We start from the raw sequence: 15,978 nt of genomic DNA on the forward strand, positions 1-15,978 counted from the left end.
GCAACCTTCGAACTTGTTAACTGCTCCCTTCTTCGTTCCCACCTGTCTTCCTTGGGTATCTCTGGTAAGGTTCTGTCTTGGTTTACCTCGTTTCTATCCCATCGCTCTTTTCAGGTCAGAACCTCTGACACCATTTCTGAGGAAAGGGAATTGCACTACACCATCTCCTTTTTAATTTATTCCCGAGCCCCCCCTTGCTGCCCTTATCCAAGCTTTTGGTATTTCAATCTACTTTTACACCAATGCTATCCCACTTACTACTACTACTTAACATTTCTAGAGCGCTACTAGGGTTACGCAGCGCTGTACAATTTAACAAAGAGAAACAGTCCCTGCTCAAAGAGCTTACAATCTAATAGACAAGTGCACGGTCGGTCCGATAGGGGCAGTCTGGATTCACCGAACGGTAAGGGTTAGGTGCCGAACGCAGCATTGAAGAGGTGGGCTTTAAGCAAAGACTTGAAGACGGGCAGGGAGGGGGCTTGGCGTAAGGGCTCAGGAAGGTTGTTCCAAGCATAGGGTGAGGCGAGGCAGAATGAGCGGAGCCTGGAGTTGGCGGTGGTGGAGAAGGGTACTGAGAGGAGGGATTTATCCTGTGAACGGAGCTTACGGGCGGGAACGTTGCTACTCAGCTGAAGGACCATCAACTTAATATCAATAAGACCGTTGCTTGTTGGTTCTTAGGTGCATTATCACCCCCATCTTCTGTTCAGCTTTTTGGAGACCAGTCTCTGTTATCTAGGTATAATCCTATCTTTTTTGGCCCCAAATCTCACATCTGTGCAAAGTAAGTTTCCTCTTTTTTTTTGTCAATTACAGGTGATCCATCACGTTTTTGATTGTAATCAATTCCAAACACTCATTCTCTCGTTCTTCACTTCCTGACAACTACATCTATGCAGGTCTACCCCATATGCATTAAAGAAACTACACACCCTTCAGAACACAGCTATCTGACTGTTATATCATGCCTGCCATTTTGATCATACAACATTTCTGGTAAAACAACACCATTGGCTACCAGGTCAACAGTGCATCATCTACAAAGCAGCGACATTAACATTTAAGACATTCCGATTAGGCTCTCCTGATTATCTTTCTTCTCTCACAATTTCTTACTCACCCGTTAGAGTCCTTCACTCCATAAATGATCATCGCCTTGTTCTTCTGAGTCCTAAGTATGCTCATCTTGAGCCAACCAGACCTAGTGCTTCTTTTCTTCCTTTCACCTTATCTTTGGAACAATCTCCCTCTTCAAAGCAACCTTCCTTTTCAAGAATTTTAAAATGACTTAAAGATGTGGCTTTTCAAACAGGCTTTTGGAGTGACACATTGATATGGGCCACCAGCCAACCCTTCCTTCCAGTGTTTGAAGAATTTCATTTCCCCTCCCCCTTAGTCTTTTCCTCCTTTAGTTTTCTCTACTTTAATCTATTGTGTGATTATATTGCTTTCCTATGTTAATTGGGAGTTCTTTTCTGATTTCTTTTTTTGTAGTATGTACCACTGCGCTTGGTTAGTTGGAGCATTTTAGCAAGTAACTAATAGAAATGAAACAAAATAAAACATGGAAAAGAAAATAAGATAATGCCTTTTTTATTGGACATAATACATTTCTTGATTAGCTTTCGAAGGTAGCCCTTCTTCGTCAGATCGGAAATAAGCAAATGTTGGTTGGTAGATGACAGTATATATAAGTGAAACATCAAAGCATTTCAGTGACAGTCTAACAGGATGGGGGTGGGTTAGGTGAGAGACAGGGAGAGTCAGGTGGATGAGGGGCAGGGAGCTATGCATGCAGATAACAGGGTGACAAAGCACTACAATTTTATGGTTTATAATGGGCTAGAAAACCCAGGTCTTTGTTAACCCCCTTTTAAACTATGCCAGGCAGTTAGCTTGGCAGAGTTTAAAAGGGGGTTAGACGGTTTCCTAAAGGACAAGTCCATAAACCACTACTTCCGGGAATAACATGTATAGAATGTTTGTAGGTTTGGGAAGCTCGCCAGGATGCTGGGCTCGATGGACCTTTGGTCTTTTCCCAGTGTGGCATTACTTATGTACTTAAGTCTTGTCTGGTGGGTGCCAAAATATTTAATCATTCTGACTTTAAAACAATACAGGAACCTAAGACCTTTGAAGTTCCCTTTCAGGATTCTTACCATGCAATCACTGGTACAGTGTTCTTGTTTTGTAAAGTGCTGCCCCACAGGCGTGACATCTTTATTGGTACTAGCATTTTTCATATGTTGTCTATGTAAATTAAATCCCTTCTTTAGCATCTGACTTGTTTCTCCAATGTAGCAGCCTTGGTTGCATTTTTTACACTGAATGATATATACCACATTGGAAGATGAGCACGTGAAAGATTCCTTAATGTTGAATATTTTTCTTTTGTGAATGACTGTGGGGGTCTTGTGAGATGTTTTGGCATAGTTTGCAGCTGGATATATTGCAAGAATGTGTGCCATTCTCTTCTTTTTGAGTCTATGTTGGGAGCTTACTTCTAGTTAGCTTGTGTTTTAAGTTGGGTGGCTGACCAGCAAGTAACTATAAACTATTTCAGCACCTTGGACAGCTGCTGCAGACCTTTCAATCCCTCCCCAGTGGGGCTACTGTGGTCCAGATGTGTTAAAGGGGTTCCCTCCCAGCTCACTCAGGCACTGAGGAGCCGACTCTGTGGGTGCTTGAGCACCCCAATATTGAGAAAACTTCCTTGTATGTGTGCAGGGAGAAGTCATTTCCATTGGTCTTAGCACCCTCAATAATTTTGAAAAGTTGGCTCCTGAGGGCAACCAAGAAGTGTTAACCCCCCCCCCCCCCGGGGGCAGGATAGGACCATCCGCCTTCTGCTCAATCAAAAGATGAGACACAGGGGTTTGGGTTCTCCCGTCCCTCGCCTAAGACAAAGACGGATCTAGTTTCTGGCATGGGCTACTGGGATGAGCCACACTTTCACGCTGCAAAGCCTCCATTTTTATGATTTGACCTACAAAAAACAGGAACATCAAAGTGGAGGCCGTTCCCTCACATTGCTTTCCAACATTTCATTTCAGCACCAGTTGCTTTCTCTTTGGAGGGGGAGGAGAGCGGTGGGAAAGGGGTTTCACCAGGTGAGAATTGTCATGATTAACCGCATCCCCCCCCCCCCCTCTCCATTACCTGGGCTCACTTCTGTCTCTTCTCGGGCCACCAATAATCACCAGTGGAACAATAAAGCCCTGGGGAACCTCCTGTAGAAGTGGAGGGGGCAAAGCCCCGACTCTTACCTGAAATCACTGTAGGGGTGGATGATCCAGAAGCCGGCCGATTTAACCCTTTGCTGCTCGATCTGCACAGCCTTGTGGCTACCAAACATCCGCAGGGAAAACTTGTTGACGGCCGGCTGCAGCAGGGCTCCGAACTGCCTCTGCATGAAGGTGGCCTGGATGGACTGCAGCTCGTCCATGTCCTGCTCCACCGTGTCCGCCTTGGTGAAGCCCACGGCTTTCTGTTGGGAGGCCTGGGCGGGGGAGCCGGGCTCCTTGGGGCCGGACGCTGAGCTCCTGTCGCTGGCCATGGTGGCCACGTCCTCCCCGGGCAAGGTGGCCTCGCCATCCACCATCAGCTGCTTCTCCTCCAGCTCGCTGTCCTGGGAGCTCCTCTTGGCCAAGGACGGCAGGCTGCCCTTTAACCTGCGGGCATCCCTGGAGAAGCTGGGCTTGCGATCCTTGGCAGCCTCGGGCTCCATCCTGCGCCTCTGCTGCCCCCACCTCGTCTCTTGTTAGGGGGTTCACAGGAAAGCACCTGCTCGGGATGGCATCATTTTTCCTTCAAATGTCCTTGCCCGTAGATCTTCCTCATCATCCATGGTGCCATGCTCCTCAATTCACTGGCCCTGAATCGCATCCCAGCCCCGGCTAGGGTAGGAGGAGAGGCTGATCGTGGGGAGGGAGGGAGGGCAGTGCTGCGGGAATCACATCGGGGCGAGGTGAGAGGGGGGCAGCCTTGGGCTGCAGGTTCACCTTGGCTCCCAGGGCTGGGCTGAGGTGCACAAGCCTGTCGGAGCTGCCCCCAGCCGTGACAGCCCTGCCCGAGCCTGGTGCACGCACCCCCTCCACTCCAGCCCGGGTTACAGGGAGCGGCGGCGGGCTCCGGAGGGGAAGGAGAGGAAGAGGCAGCGAGCAGCACTGCTCGATCTCGGTGGCGGCGACGGCAGGCAGGTTGGCAGCACTGCTGCCCTCCAGAGGCTGGCAGGGGGGCGTGCAGGGGCACCACCTCGGAGTCCACCTGCACGCCCCGTGCTGGGCTCTAGTGATGGGCACAGAGAGGGTCACCCCCACCCCAGTGTTAGAGCTGCCAACTCTGAAAACAGCATTTGGCAGATAGATTTTTATGGATGGCCTCATTTTTACTGGCAAACGTTTTACACAGAATAAAATCTTCCAAATAGCTCCCCCCCCCCCCCATAAAATAAAAAGAAGGTCACTTGCAGGGGGGAGGGGATTCAGGTACAGTGTAAATGTAGATTAAGCACCATAGGTTCTGGAAAAAGAATGAACAAGATCGGACTGGTAGAGCCTAGTACAGATGCGGAAAGGCCAGATGTTAAGAAAATGATGGTATGGCTGGAAGAAAGAAGAAAGAACTGGAAACCACATTCGGAAGAGTCCAAAACTGGAAGAGCCTTGGCAAGGGCCAAGCATGTGTCCTCTCTCCATCAAGACAGGCAGAATTAACACCACAACAGGTAACAAAGAGAGACCCAGGAGAGGCCCCCAAACTGACCAACTATAACCTGCCCCTAGAAGCAGTTTATTGGAATAAATAAAGGTTGGCAATTGTTCTAGACTCCAGCAGCATCGTGGCAGTTAATGCCAACAAGGCCGGCTATAGGAAAAGCCCAAAAGCTTATGAGGAGTAGCTTAGTGGTTAGTGCAGTGGACTTTGATCCTGGGGAACTGAGTTTGATTCCCACTGGGCAAATCACTTAGCCCTCCATTGCCCCAGGTACAATTAAGTACCTCTATATCCTATGTGTACTGCATTGAATGTAGTTGCAAAAACCACAGAAAGGTAGAATATCAAGTCCCATTAACAAGATTCCATGCAGAATCCTAAAGAGTGACAAGATTCCATGTAGAACCCCAAAGAATAGTAAGATTCCAGAATCCTAAAGAGTGACAAGATTCCATGTAGAAAGAACCCCAAAGAATAGCAAGCTTTTAGAATCCTAAAGAGTGACAAGATTCCATGTAGAACCCCAAAGAATAGCAAGATTCCAGAATCCTAAAGAGTGACAAGATTCCATGTAGAACCCCAAAGAATAGCAAGAATCTAGAATCCTAAAGAGTGACAAGATTCCATGTAGAAAGAACCCCAAAGAATAGCAAGATTCTAGAATCCTAAAGTGACAAGATTCCATGTAGAACCCTAAAGAGTGACAAGATTCCATGTAGAACCCCAAAGAACAGCAAGATTCTGGAATCCTAAAGAGTGACAAGATTCCATGTAGAACCCCAAAGAATAGCAAGATTCCAGAATCCTAAAGAGTGACAAGATTCCATGTAGAAAGAACCCCAAAGAATAGCAAGATTCTAGAATCCTAAAGTGACAAGATTCCATGTAGAACCCTAAAGAACAGCAAGATTCTGGAATCCTAAAGAATGACAAGATTCCATGCAGAATCTCAAAGAGTAGCAACATTCCGGAATTCCAAAGAGGAAGGAGGAGTAGCCTAGTGGTTAGTGGACTTTGATCCTAGTTCGATTCCCACTGCAGCTCCTTGTGACTCTGGACAAGTCACTTAACCCTCCATTGCCCCTGGTACAAAATAAGTACCTGTATATACTATGTAAACCACTTTGAATGTAGTTGCAAAAACCACAGAAAGGCAGTATATCAAATCCCTTTCCCTTTGTCCCTTAGCAAAAGATGGGTAGAAAGTGTGTGACAGCATCCCAGCTCCTGGAAAAAAATCCCCAACATGTAAAATCCAAATCTTCTCTAGTATCGCTCCATCTTTTCACTTAAATAGTCCCGCTCAGTTCTCGAAGTTCTCGTCTTCGGCACCTAACCACCATTCTATTCAGGAAATCTGGACTGCCCCAACTTGACATTTCGCCCATTAGATTGTAAGCTCCTTGGAGCAGGGACTGTCCTTTTTTATTAATCTGTACAGCGCTGCGTAACCCTAGTTGTGCTCTAGAAATGTTAAGTAGTAGTATTATGTATCCTGCATTGGAGCAGAGTTATTTAGAGTGAGTGAAGGTTTCATGAGAACTATTCAAGCACCCATTGTTCTAACTGGAGTAAGTAGAAGATTATACTTTAATTGTATCAGTATTTTTTTCTCCATTCAAAATAAGTACTTTATATATTTTTTTCTGAGTTGTTATATTTTCTATTGAGGACTACAGTGCTATGATGGAATTACCTCACCTATCCCATGCAGCAAAGGCAAGCAAATTCTGAGAACCATAAATATTTTAAATTAATATATAAATAAAGTAAAACACTTTGGGCCTGCTTGTCATAAGCGTTGTCATACTGGGACAGACCGAAGGTCCATCAAGCCCAGAAACCTGTTTCCAACAGTGGCCAATCCAGGTTACAAGTACCTAGCAAGATCCCCAAACAGTACAATACATTTTATGCTGCTTATCCCAGAAATAAGCAGTGCATTTTCCCCAAGTCCATCTTAATAATGGCTTATGGACTTTTAGGAAGTTAGCCAAACCTTTTTTAAACCCTGCTAAGCTGACTACTTTAACCACATTCTCTGGCAATGAATTCCAGAGTTCAGCATGCAGTAATCACTATTGCAGCTTTGTAAAAGACCCCCTTATTGTGTAAAAGGATATTCCCAATAAAAAGTTTTGTTTGTATTGTACTGACATTATATTTCCAAGTTTACCTCTTATTTTCTTTATGTTTATATTTGGTCATTTTTACTATTGTTGTGCTGTTAACAAAATTGTAAGTTTTATGTTAAGCTGTAGCTGCTGTACACACCACCTTGGGTGACTCTCTTCATAAAGGTGGTTAATAAATCTTAATAAATAAAATAAACATGGAACAGAATGGAAGCCAATGGTCAATTTGCAGTGGCCACACTCTGCTTTCAGCTACTGGTTTGGTCTCTGTGCTGGTGTTTTAAACCTATTTTTATTGTGACTAAGCTGTACGGTCCACCTGGTTCACTGTACCCCTAGATTCCAGCGTCATTCTCGACTTTTTTACCTTCATGTTTCTCGTCTATAACCCTCTCCGTCCTGCACAAATAACTTTTATAACTTTAATCTTTTGTGCTCCATGTCCTGTTCTCCACAGTGCATTCCAGTTAATCGGGACTACAGTACATTGCCCTAATTAAGTGGCTGCCCCGAAAAAATACAGTTGACATGGTACCTTTCAAAAAAAAAAAAATGAGACAGTACAAGTGACAGATAAAAGTCAAAACATGTTTTTTTATTGTTAAACACAAAAGTGGAAGAAAAAAACAGTACAATATAATTTAAAATTTTACAATTGTTCTGTAACACAAAAGTTGAAATAAAGGAAAAGAAAACGTTTATTCCGTAACCTTAAAGTTGAATAAATGAAAAGAAAAGTTGCTCATTCAAAATAGCATTAACGTTGGAGGTATCGATTGAGCGTGCCTTGATGAGCTCTTTTAATTGACTTCAGCGGAACAAAATCGGCACAGGTCTCTCCAGTAGTTAAAGGACTTGCCTTCATTACCTTCCTGCATGAAAAAAGTTTTAATCTGGAAATAAATCTCCTGGCATCCTGGTTTGTCATCTGTTCACGCCGCATCTCAAAAAAGATATAGTGGAATTAGAAAAGGTACAGAGAAGGGTGACAAAAATGATAAAGGGGATGGGGTGACTTCCATATGAGAAAAGGCTGAAGCGGCTAGGGCTCTTCAATTTGGAGAAAAGGCGGCTGAGGGGGAGCTATGATAGAGGTCTATAAAATAATGAGTGGAGTTGAACGGGTTGATGTGAAGAGGCTGTTCACCCTTTCCAAAAATACTAGGACTAGGGGGCATGCGATGAAGCTACAATGTAGTAAATTTAAAACGAATCGGAGAAAATGTTTCTTCACTCAACGTGTAATTAAAATCTGGAATTCGTTGCCAGAGAATGTGGTAAAGGCGGTTAGCTTAGCAGAGTTTAAAAAAGGTTTGGACAGCTTCCTAAAGGAAAAGGCTATAGACCGTTATTAAAATGGGGAAATCCATTGCTTATTTCTGGGATAAGCAGCATAAAATGTAGTGAGGGTGGGACCAGAGCTGAGCGAGGGAAAGGAAGTCTCCTGAAGCGCTGCCCAGCAGCTCGCACGCTTTTCACTGCTGCTGCTACCTTCCGGCCGCTGTAACCCGACATCGACGATAAGGTAACTTTTAACATTCAGAGGGAGGGGGGCCTTGGAGCTGGGTGGGGGGCCTTGGAGCTGGTGGGTGGGAGGGAGAGAGAGAGAGACAGGCCTTGGAGTGGAGAGGGAGGGGGGCCTTGGAGCTGGTGGGTAGGAGAGAGGGAGAGAGAGAGGCCGGCCGGCCGGCCGGCCTTGGAGCTGGGTGGGAGGGGGGCCTTGGAGCTGAGAGGGAGCTGGTGGGAGTGAGGGAGGGAGAGAGAGAGACCGGCCTTGGAGCTGGGAGGGAGGCCGGGAGGCCTTGGAAGGGAGGGAGGGAGGGAGCTGGGGAGCCCTGAGGATGGCCCGGGAGCTCGGAGGGAGGGGTGGCCGACCCTGGAGCTAGGGTGGGGGAGGGGTGGCCGACCCTGGAGCTATGGTGGGGGCGGGGCCAGGATGGGGCCCCATCAGATTGCTCTGCATAGGGCCCCACACTTGCTAAAACTGGCCCTGACCATTTGGACATAACCCCAAGCATTGGAGCCGACTCTGTGGGTGCTTGAGCACCCCCAATATTGAGAAAATTCCTTGTATGTGTCCAGGGAGGGGTCATTTCCATTGGGCTTAGCACCCCCAATAATTTTGAAAAGTTGGCTCCTATGACCCCAAGCAATTTGTATTACCCAACCAGGACAGCAATCTGAGGAACAGAAGGAACAAGCAAAAGACACCAACACCCGGAGAAAAAGAAGCAACAGAACCTGCAAAATAACAGAAAACTGAACCAGCAAACAAGGAAAAAAAAAAGCAAGTGGCAAATGGATGTACACATGCAAGGATTTTAATAACTCCACGTAGACCCACTTCTGGCCAAAGAGAAGTGAAAGACCTAAAGAGAAGAGTATCTGGCCACAGGGGCTGCTTGAGGATACACAGGACCGACAGTGGCAACACTGCAACCAGATCACAAGGGGTTAACCGCTGCTTAGAGCCCTAACAAAAGAACTGTCAGGGAGTGAGGGCGGGGCCTCCGCTCGGCTCCTCCCCTCGAATGTACTCCGCCCACCAGCTGTGGCGCGCCCCGGAGCTTTGAAGGCAGGAGCGCGGGAAACGGACAGATACCGACACCTGAACCAAGAACACAGCTGTACCGATGGATTCTCCGGACCCGGAGGCGGCGATGTCCGGTGAGTGGGGAGGGGAGCCCGGTGCAAGATCATCGGATGCCCCCCGGTGAACCGTAATAACTACCCCAGGTTCCCAGTCCCAAGAAGCTTCTCGGGCTGACCGTGGTGCACTTCTTGGAAAACACACAGCTGACATCTGCTTTTAAAGAGTGACCTTGGCTGCCACTCTAGGCAGCTGCCTAGTTGTGCTTAATGGTTGGGCTGGCCGGGATTGAGGGGAGGGGAAGGCAAGAGAAAGGAGGCTGGGGGGGGGGGGGGTGAATAGTGGGAGGGGAGGAGACACTCCTGACCTTTCCCCTGGATCCTCTTACGTGAGGGTGGGACTGGGGAGTAATTGAATTCCTGCGGTTTTAATGACATCTGATTGCTTCTGTTTATACATTTATTTTAGTCCCTGATTCAGATGTTTAAAAAAACGTGTTGGGGGCATTGTTTAGTTTGTGCTGTTTCTTTTCTGCTGTATTATTTCAAGTTTTCATTGCAGAAGAGGGGCCTAATGGTTAGGGTGGTGGACTTTGGTCCTGAGGAACTGAGGAACTGAGTTTGATTCCCACTTCAGGCACAGGCAGCTCCTTGTGACTCTGGGCAAGTCACTTAACCCTCCATTGCCCCATGTAAGCCGCATTGAGCCTGCCATGAGTGTGAAAGCGCAGGGTACAAATGTAACAAAAATAAAATAGATACTATTGGAGATTCTACATGGAATGTTGCTACTACTGGAGATTCTAGATAGAATGTTGCTACTATTGGAGATTCTACATGGAATGTTGCTACTATTGGAGATTCTACATGGAATGTTGCTACTACTGGAGATTCTAGATGGAATGTTGCTACTATTGGAGATTCTACATGGAATGTTGCTGCTATTGGAGATTCTACATGGAATGTTGCTACTACTGGAGATTCTAGATGGAATCTTGCTACTATTGGAGATTCTACATGGAATGTTGCTACTATTGGAGATTCTACATGGAATGTTGCTATTCCACTAGCAACATTCCATGTAGAAGGCTGCGCAGGCTTCTGTTTCTGTCAGACTCACAGAAGCAGAAGCCTGCGCGGCCACATTGGTGATCTGCAAGGGCCGACTTCTACATGGAATGTTGCTAGTGGAATAGCAACATTCCATGTAGAATCTCAAATAGTAGCAACAGTGGAGGAGTGGCCTAGTGGTTAGGGTGGTGGACTTTGGTCCTGGGGAACTGAGGAACTAAGTTTGATTCCCACTTCAGGCACAGGCAGCTCCTTGTGACTCTGGGCAAGTCACTTAACCCTCCATTGCCCCATGTAAGCCGCATTGAGCCTGCCATGAGTGGGAAAGCGCAGGGTACAAATGTAACAAAAATAAAATAGATACTATTGGAGATTCTACATGGAATGTTGCTATTCCACTAGCAACATTCCATGTGGAAGGCTGCGCAGGCTTCTGTTTCTGTGAGTCTGACGTCAGACTCACAGAAGCAGAAGCCTGCGCGGCCACATTGGTGATCTGCAAGGGCCGACTTCTACATGGAATGTTGCTAGTGGAATAGCAACATTCCATGTAGAATCTCAAATAGTAGCAACAGTGGAGGAGTGGCCTAGTGGTTAGGGTGGTGGACTTTGGTCCTGGGGAACTGAGGAACTGAGTTTGATTCCCGCTTCAGGCACAGGCAGCTCCTTGTGACTCTGGGCAAGTCAAATAACCCTCCATTGCCGCATTGAGCCTGCCATGAGTGGGAAAGTGCGGGGTACAAATGTAACAAAAACAAAGCAAATGGTCAGTTGTTGGTTGTTCTTTTTTTTTGGATTGGTAGAAGATAAATGTCTGTTGATAAAAATAAAACCAGCCCTGTTTCTGCTTTGATATCTTTCAGACTTGGAGGGTGCAGTGCAGGAGCTGGAAACCGAGTTATGCCAACTCTCTAGGAATGTGCAGGCGGTGACCGAGTACCAGGCCGCTGTGTTCCGAGTGACCAAAGTGCTGGTGAGGAGCTTCTACTGCCCACCCTGCAAGAAGATGCCCCCAAACTCTCCATGGAACCTCTGGGTTCAAGATTGATCCAGGTCACCCCTGCATCTCCCTGTTCCCTGATCTACAATGCTTCCATTTCCCATGGAGAGGTGTGGTAGCCGTGTTAGTCCACTTTTAAAGGTAATCAATAGAAATAAAACATGGAAAAGAAAATAAGATGATACCTTTTTTATTGGACATAACTTAATACATTTCTTGATTAGCTTTTCGAAGGTTGCCCTTCTTCGTCAGATCGGAAATAAGCAAATCTTGGTAGATGACAGTATATATTTTATTTATTTATTTATTGTATTTGTACCCCACATCTTCCCACCTTTTTGCAGGCTCAATGTGGCTTACAGAGTATGGAGATGAAAACGTTGTTCCATGATTTGAAAAAAAAAAAAAACAGTCAATCATAAGCTGAGGTGAAAGAGGAATTCAGATGGAAAGGTGTTAGGTAAGGTCATGTGAGAGGTGTTTGTTGGTGTACTTGGGTGGTTTAAGGAATGATTTGTTTCATTGAGGGTGACTTTTGTAGACTCTGTTGAAGAGATGTGTTTTCAAAGCTTTGCGGAAGCTGGTTAGATGGGTCATGGGTAAAGCGTTCCAAAACTGTGTGCTTTTGTACGCAAAGGTCGTAGCATAAGCCTGTTTGTATTTCATTCCTTTACAGCTGGGGAAGTTCAGGTTGAGGAATTTGCAGGCCGATCTTTTGGCGTTTCTGGGCGGTAGGTCCACTAGGTTTAACATATAGATTGGGGCATCTGCGTGAATGATTTTGTGTACGGTCGTGCAGATCTTGAACTCAATTTGTTCCTTGAGCGGGAGCCAGTGCAGTTTCTCTTTTAAGGGTTTTGCACTTTCATAAGTACATAAGTACATAAGTAGTGCCATACTGGGAAAGACCAAAGGTCCATCTAGCCCAGCATCCTGTCACCGACAGTGGCCAATCCAGGTCAAGGGCACCTGGCACGCTCCCCAAACGTAAAAACATTCCAGACAAGTTATACCTAAAAATGCGGAATTTTTCCAAGTCCATTTAATAGCGGTCTATGGACTTGTCCTTTAGGAATCTATCTAACCCCTTTTTAAACTCCGTCAAGCTAACCGCCCGTACCACGTTCTCCGGCAACGAATTCCAGAGTCTAATTACACGTTGGGTGAAGAAAAATTTTCTCCGATTCGTTTTAAATTTACCACACTGTAGCTTCAACTCATGCCCTCTAGTCCTAGTATTTTTGGATAGCGTGAACAGTCGCTTCACATCCACCCGATCCATTCCACTCATTATTTTATACACTTCTATCATATCTCCCCTCAGCCGTCTCTTCTCCAAGCTAAAAAGCCCTAGCCTTCTCAGCCTCTCTTCATAGGAAAGTCGTCCCATCCCCACTATCATTTTCGTCGCCCTTCGCTGTACCTTTTCCAATTTCGTATTTAGGTGTTCCAAAAATGAGTCTGGCTGCGGTGTTCTGGGCTGTCTGGAGTTTTTTGATGGTCTGTTCTTTGCAGCCTGCGTACAGAGCGTTACAGTAGTCCAAGTGGCTTATTACTAATGACTGTACTAGGGTGCGGAAGACGTTTCTTGGGAAAAAAAGGTTTTATTCTTTTGAGTTTCCACATCGATTGGAACATTTTTTTCGTTGTATTCTTCGCATGGGTGTCAAGAGTGAGGTTTCGGTCAATGGTGACTCCTAGGATTTTCTGAGATAGGAAGTGTGCAGTAGGGTGTGGTTATTGTAGGGTAGTTGTTTGTATTGTATTGGGAGGTGAGAACTAGACATTGAGTTTTTTCTGCGTTGAGTTTTAGCTTGAATGAGTCCGCCCAAGAGTGCATAGTCTGGAAGCTTTGTTATATATAAGTGAGACATCAAAGCATTATAGTGACAGTCTAACAGGAAGGGGGTGGATAGGTGAGAGACAGGAAGAGTCCGGTGGATGAGGGACAGGGAGATATCCATGGGAACATCAAAGCCTTTCAGTGACAGTCTAACAGGATGGGGGTGGAGAGGTGAGACAGGAGAGGTGACAAACAGAGCAATACAACTTTATGGTTTATAATGGGCTAGAAAACCCAGATCTTTAATAAGTCCGGTCTGGTGGGTGTCAAAATATTTAATCATTCTGACTTCAAAGGTCTTAGGTTCCTGGTCTCTCACCTATCCACCCCCATCCTGTTAGACTGTCACTGAAATGCTCTGATGTTTCACTTATATATACTGTCAACTACCAACATTTGCTTATTTCCGATCTGAGGAAGAAGGGCAACCTTTGAAAGCTAATCAAGAAATGTACTAAGTTATGTCCAATAAAAAAGGTATCATCTTAGTTTCTTTTCCATGTTTTATTTCTATTGATTACCATGGAAAGGCGAGATTGTTCCTGAAAATCCTTCTGTCTGGGAGGATGTGGCATGAAGTAATGCTTTTTTTTTTTTTAATACAAATTTGTATTCAAACTCTATTAACTTTTGAGTGACCCTCTTGAAGCTCTCAGTTGCCACTTGATCGTGCCTTTGAGCTACTCTCTACTAACAGGACTCCAGTTCCCCCCCCCCCCCCCCCCCCAGTGCAGAAAAATGTGGAATGCCTTCTGTGCCGTATCCATAACCTTTGCAGCTCAGGGATCTGCTATTCTTCCTAGGCTTCTGTACAGAAACACAGGGCCAGCCCACACAAGCGTATTCTGTGCAAAACAGAGAGCGAGAAATATCTCCAGATGGTGTGTATTTCTCCGGAAAGTGCTCCAAATGAGTTAGCTCATAGAAGCAGTGCAAACTGGACGGAGATTTCATTTGTTGTCCATGTGCTGTGTGCTTCAGTCCCTGAAACTGGGATTGGGCTGGCTTTCTGAGGGTACATAAGTATTGCCACACTGGGACAGACCAAAGGTCCATCGAGCCCAGTGTCCTGTTTCCAACAGTGGCCAATCCAGGTCACAAATACCTGGCAAATTTCCAGAAAAGCTCAATACATTTTATACTGCTTATCCCAGAAATAAGCAGTGGATTTTCCCCAGTCCATTTAATAATGGTCTATGGACTTTTCCCTTAGGAAGCGGTCCAGACCTTTTTAAAACCCTGCTAAGCTAACCGCCTTTACCACATTCTCTGGCAACGAATTCCAGAGTTTGATTACACGTTGAGTGAAGAAAAATGTTCTCCGATTCGTATTAAATTTACTATGTTGTAGCTTCATTACGTACCCCCTAGTCCTAGTATTTTTGGAAAGAGTAAACAAACGATTCACGTCTACCCGTTCCACTCCACTCATTATTTATAGACCTCTATCATATCTCCCCTCAGCCGTCTGTGAGGGTAATTTCAAAAGCATTGCTGAAAATTGCCCAAAACATATGTGCAAATCTGGGAGGTGTTCCCCTGGGGTGGGGGGCATCCTTTTGGATTTCCAGTAGTACGTGTGTATGATTTTCTGGAAAAATAGTGGGCACGGATTTGGGTACATACCTTTCCAGAGGCAGTTTTCAAAGAGAAATGTTTGAGATTTGCTGCGTTTATTGGTCCTGTTCAAACTTCTTCTACTAACCTATAAATGTATTCACTCTGCTGCTCCCCACTCTCCACACTCGTCCTTCCCTACACCCCTTCCCGTGCACTCCGCTCCATGGATAAATCCTTCTTATCTGTTCCCTTCTCCACTACTGCCAACTCCAGACTTCGCGCCTTCTGTCTCGCTGCACCCTACGCCTGGAATAAACTTCCTGAGCCTCTACGTCTTGCCCCATCCTTGGCCACCTTTAAATCTAGACTGAAAACCCACCTCTTTAACATTGCTTTTGACTCGTAACCACTTGTAACCACTCGCCTCCACCTACCCTCCTCTCTTCCTTTCCATTCACATTAATTGATTTGATTTGCTTACTTTATTTATTTTTTGTCTATTAGATTGTAAGCTCTTTGAGCAGGGACTGTCTTTCTTCTATGTTTGTACAGCGCTGCGTATGCCTTGTAGCGCTATAGAAATGCTAAATAGTAGTAGTAGTAGTAGTAGTAATTGACTGTGTGTAACGAAAGCACTAACCTCTGCCTTCTCCTTTCACCTTTCAGTGTTCATGGATGGAGAATATCGACCAGCTGTCGGAGCACCGCAGGCGGCAGGAGTACCAGGTCGCGAGATCTAGCAAATGACTCCCAGATCTATAAGAGCCAGCTGGGGGTAGCACCACATGCAGGAAGGGGGGGGCATCGGTGACAATAAGATTTCTCTCTCTGCCTTCCAAAACGCATTTGCAGCTGTCGATATGTGTCCAGTACTGGCGTTCTTTCAACTGAACACAAGGAGCGAAGGAAAGCCAAGTAAACAGGAATAACTCCAGCTAGCGAAGGTTCAGTTATTGCTGTGCAATCTGATTCTCCAGTGCTTCACCTCCCATCTGTTTACTTTCAGCTGAAGTAAGGGATCCGTCCCTATGAGGCAGATAGGATTTAGTTATTTATTTCCA

At 45.7% G+C, this 15,978-nt stretch overlaps 2 protein-coding genes across 4 annotated transcripts in view; one reads left to right on the forward strand and one right to left on the reverse strand.

Annotated features, from left to right (window-relative positions):
* HCN3 (hyperpolarization activated cyclic nucleotide gated potassium channel 3) overlaps positions 1-3,436 on the reverse strand; it is a 37,638-nt gene extending 34,202 nt beyond the window's left edge. Inside the window, exon 1 of the mRNA XM_030188211.1 lies at positions 3,270-3,436. Within this exon, the coding sequence (XP_030044071.1) occupies positions 3,270-3,415 (146 nt within the window). The 5' untranslated portion in view covers positions 3,416-3,436. The remainder of the gene's footprint in view (positions 1-3,269) is intronic.
* Positions 1-15,978, forward strand: part of CLK2 (CDC like kinase 2) — an 83,466-nt gene that overhangs the window by 38,291 nt on the left and 29,197 nt on the right. The window contains exons 1-3 of one of the 3 annotated variants that reach the window (XM_030188214.1): positions 9,412-9,521; positions 11,378-11,487; positions 15,584-15,643. In XM_030188214.1, coding sequence (XP_030044074.1) covers positions 9,488-9,521; positions 11,378-11,487; positions 15,584-15,643 — 204 coding nt within the window. In that variant the 5' untranslated portion in view covers positions 9,412-9,487. Of the gene's footprint in view, positions 1-9,411; positions 9,522-11,377; positions 11,488-15,583; positions 15,644-15,978 lie in introns of those variants that run through there. The other 2 variants (XM_030188215.1, XM_030188216.1) reach the window with 2 other exon arrangements.

Source organism: Microcaecilia unicolor, chromosome 14 (assembly GCF_901765095.1).
Source record: "Microcaecilia unicolor chromosome 14, aMicUni1.1, whole genome shotgun sequence".
NCBI classification, from domain to species: domain Eukaryota; kingdom Metazoa; phylum Chordata; class Amphibia; order Gymnophiona; family Siphonopidae; genus Microcaecilia; species Microcaecilia unicolor.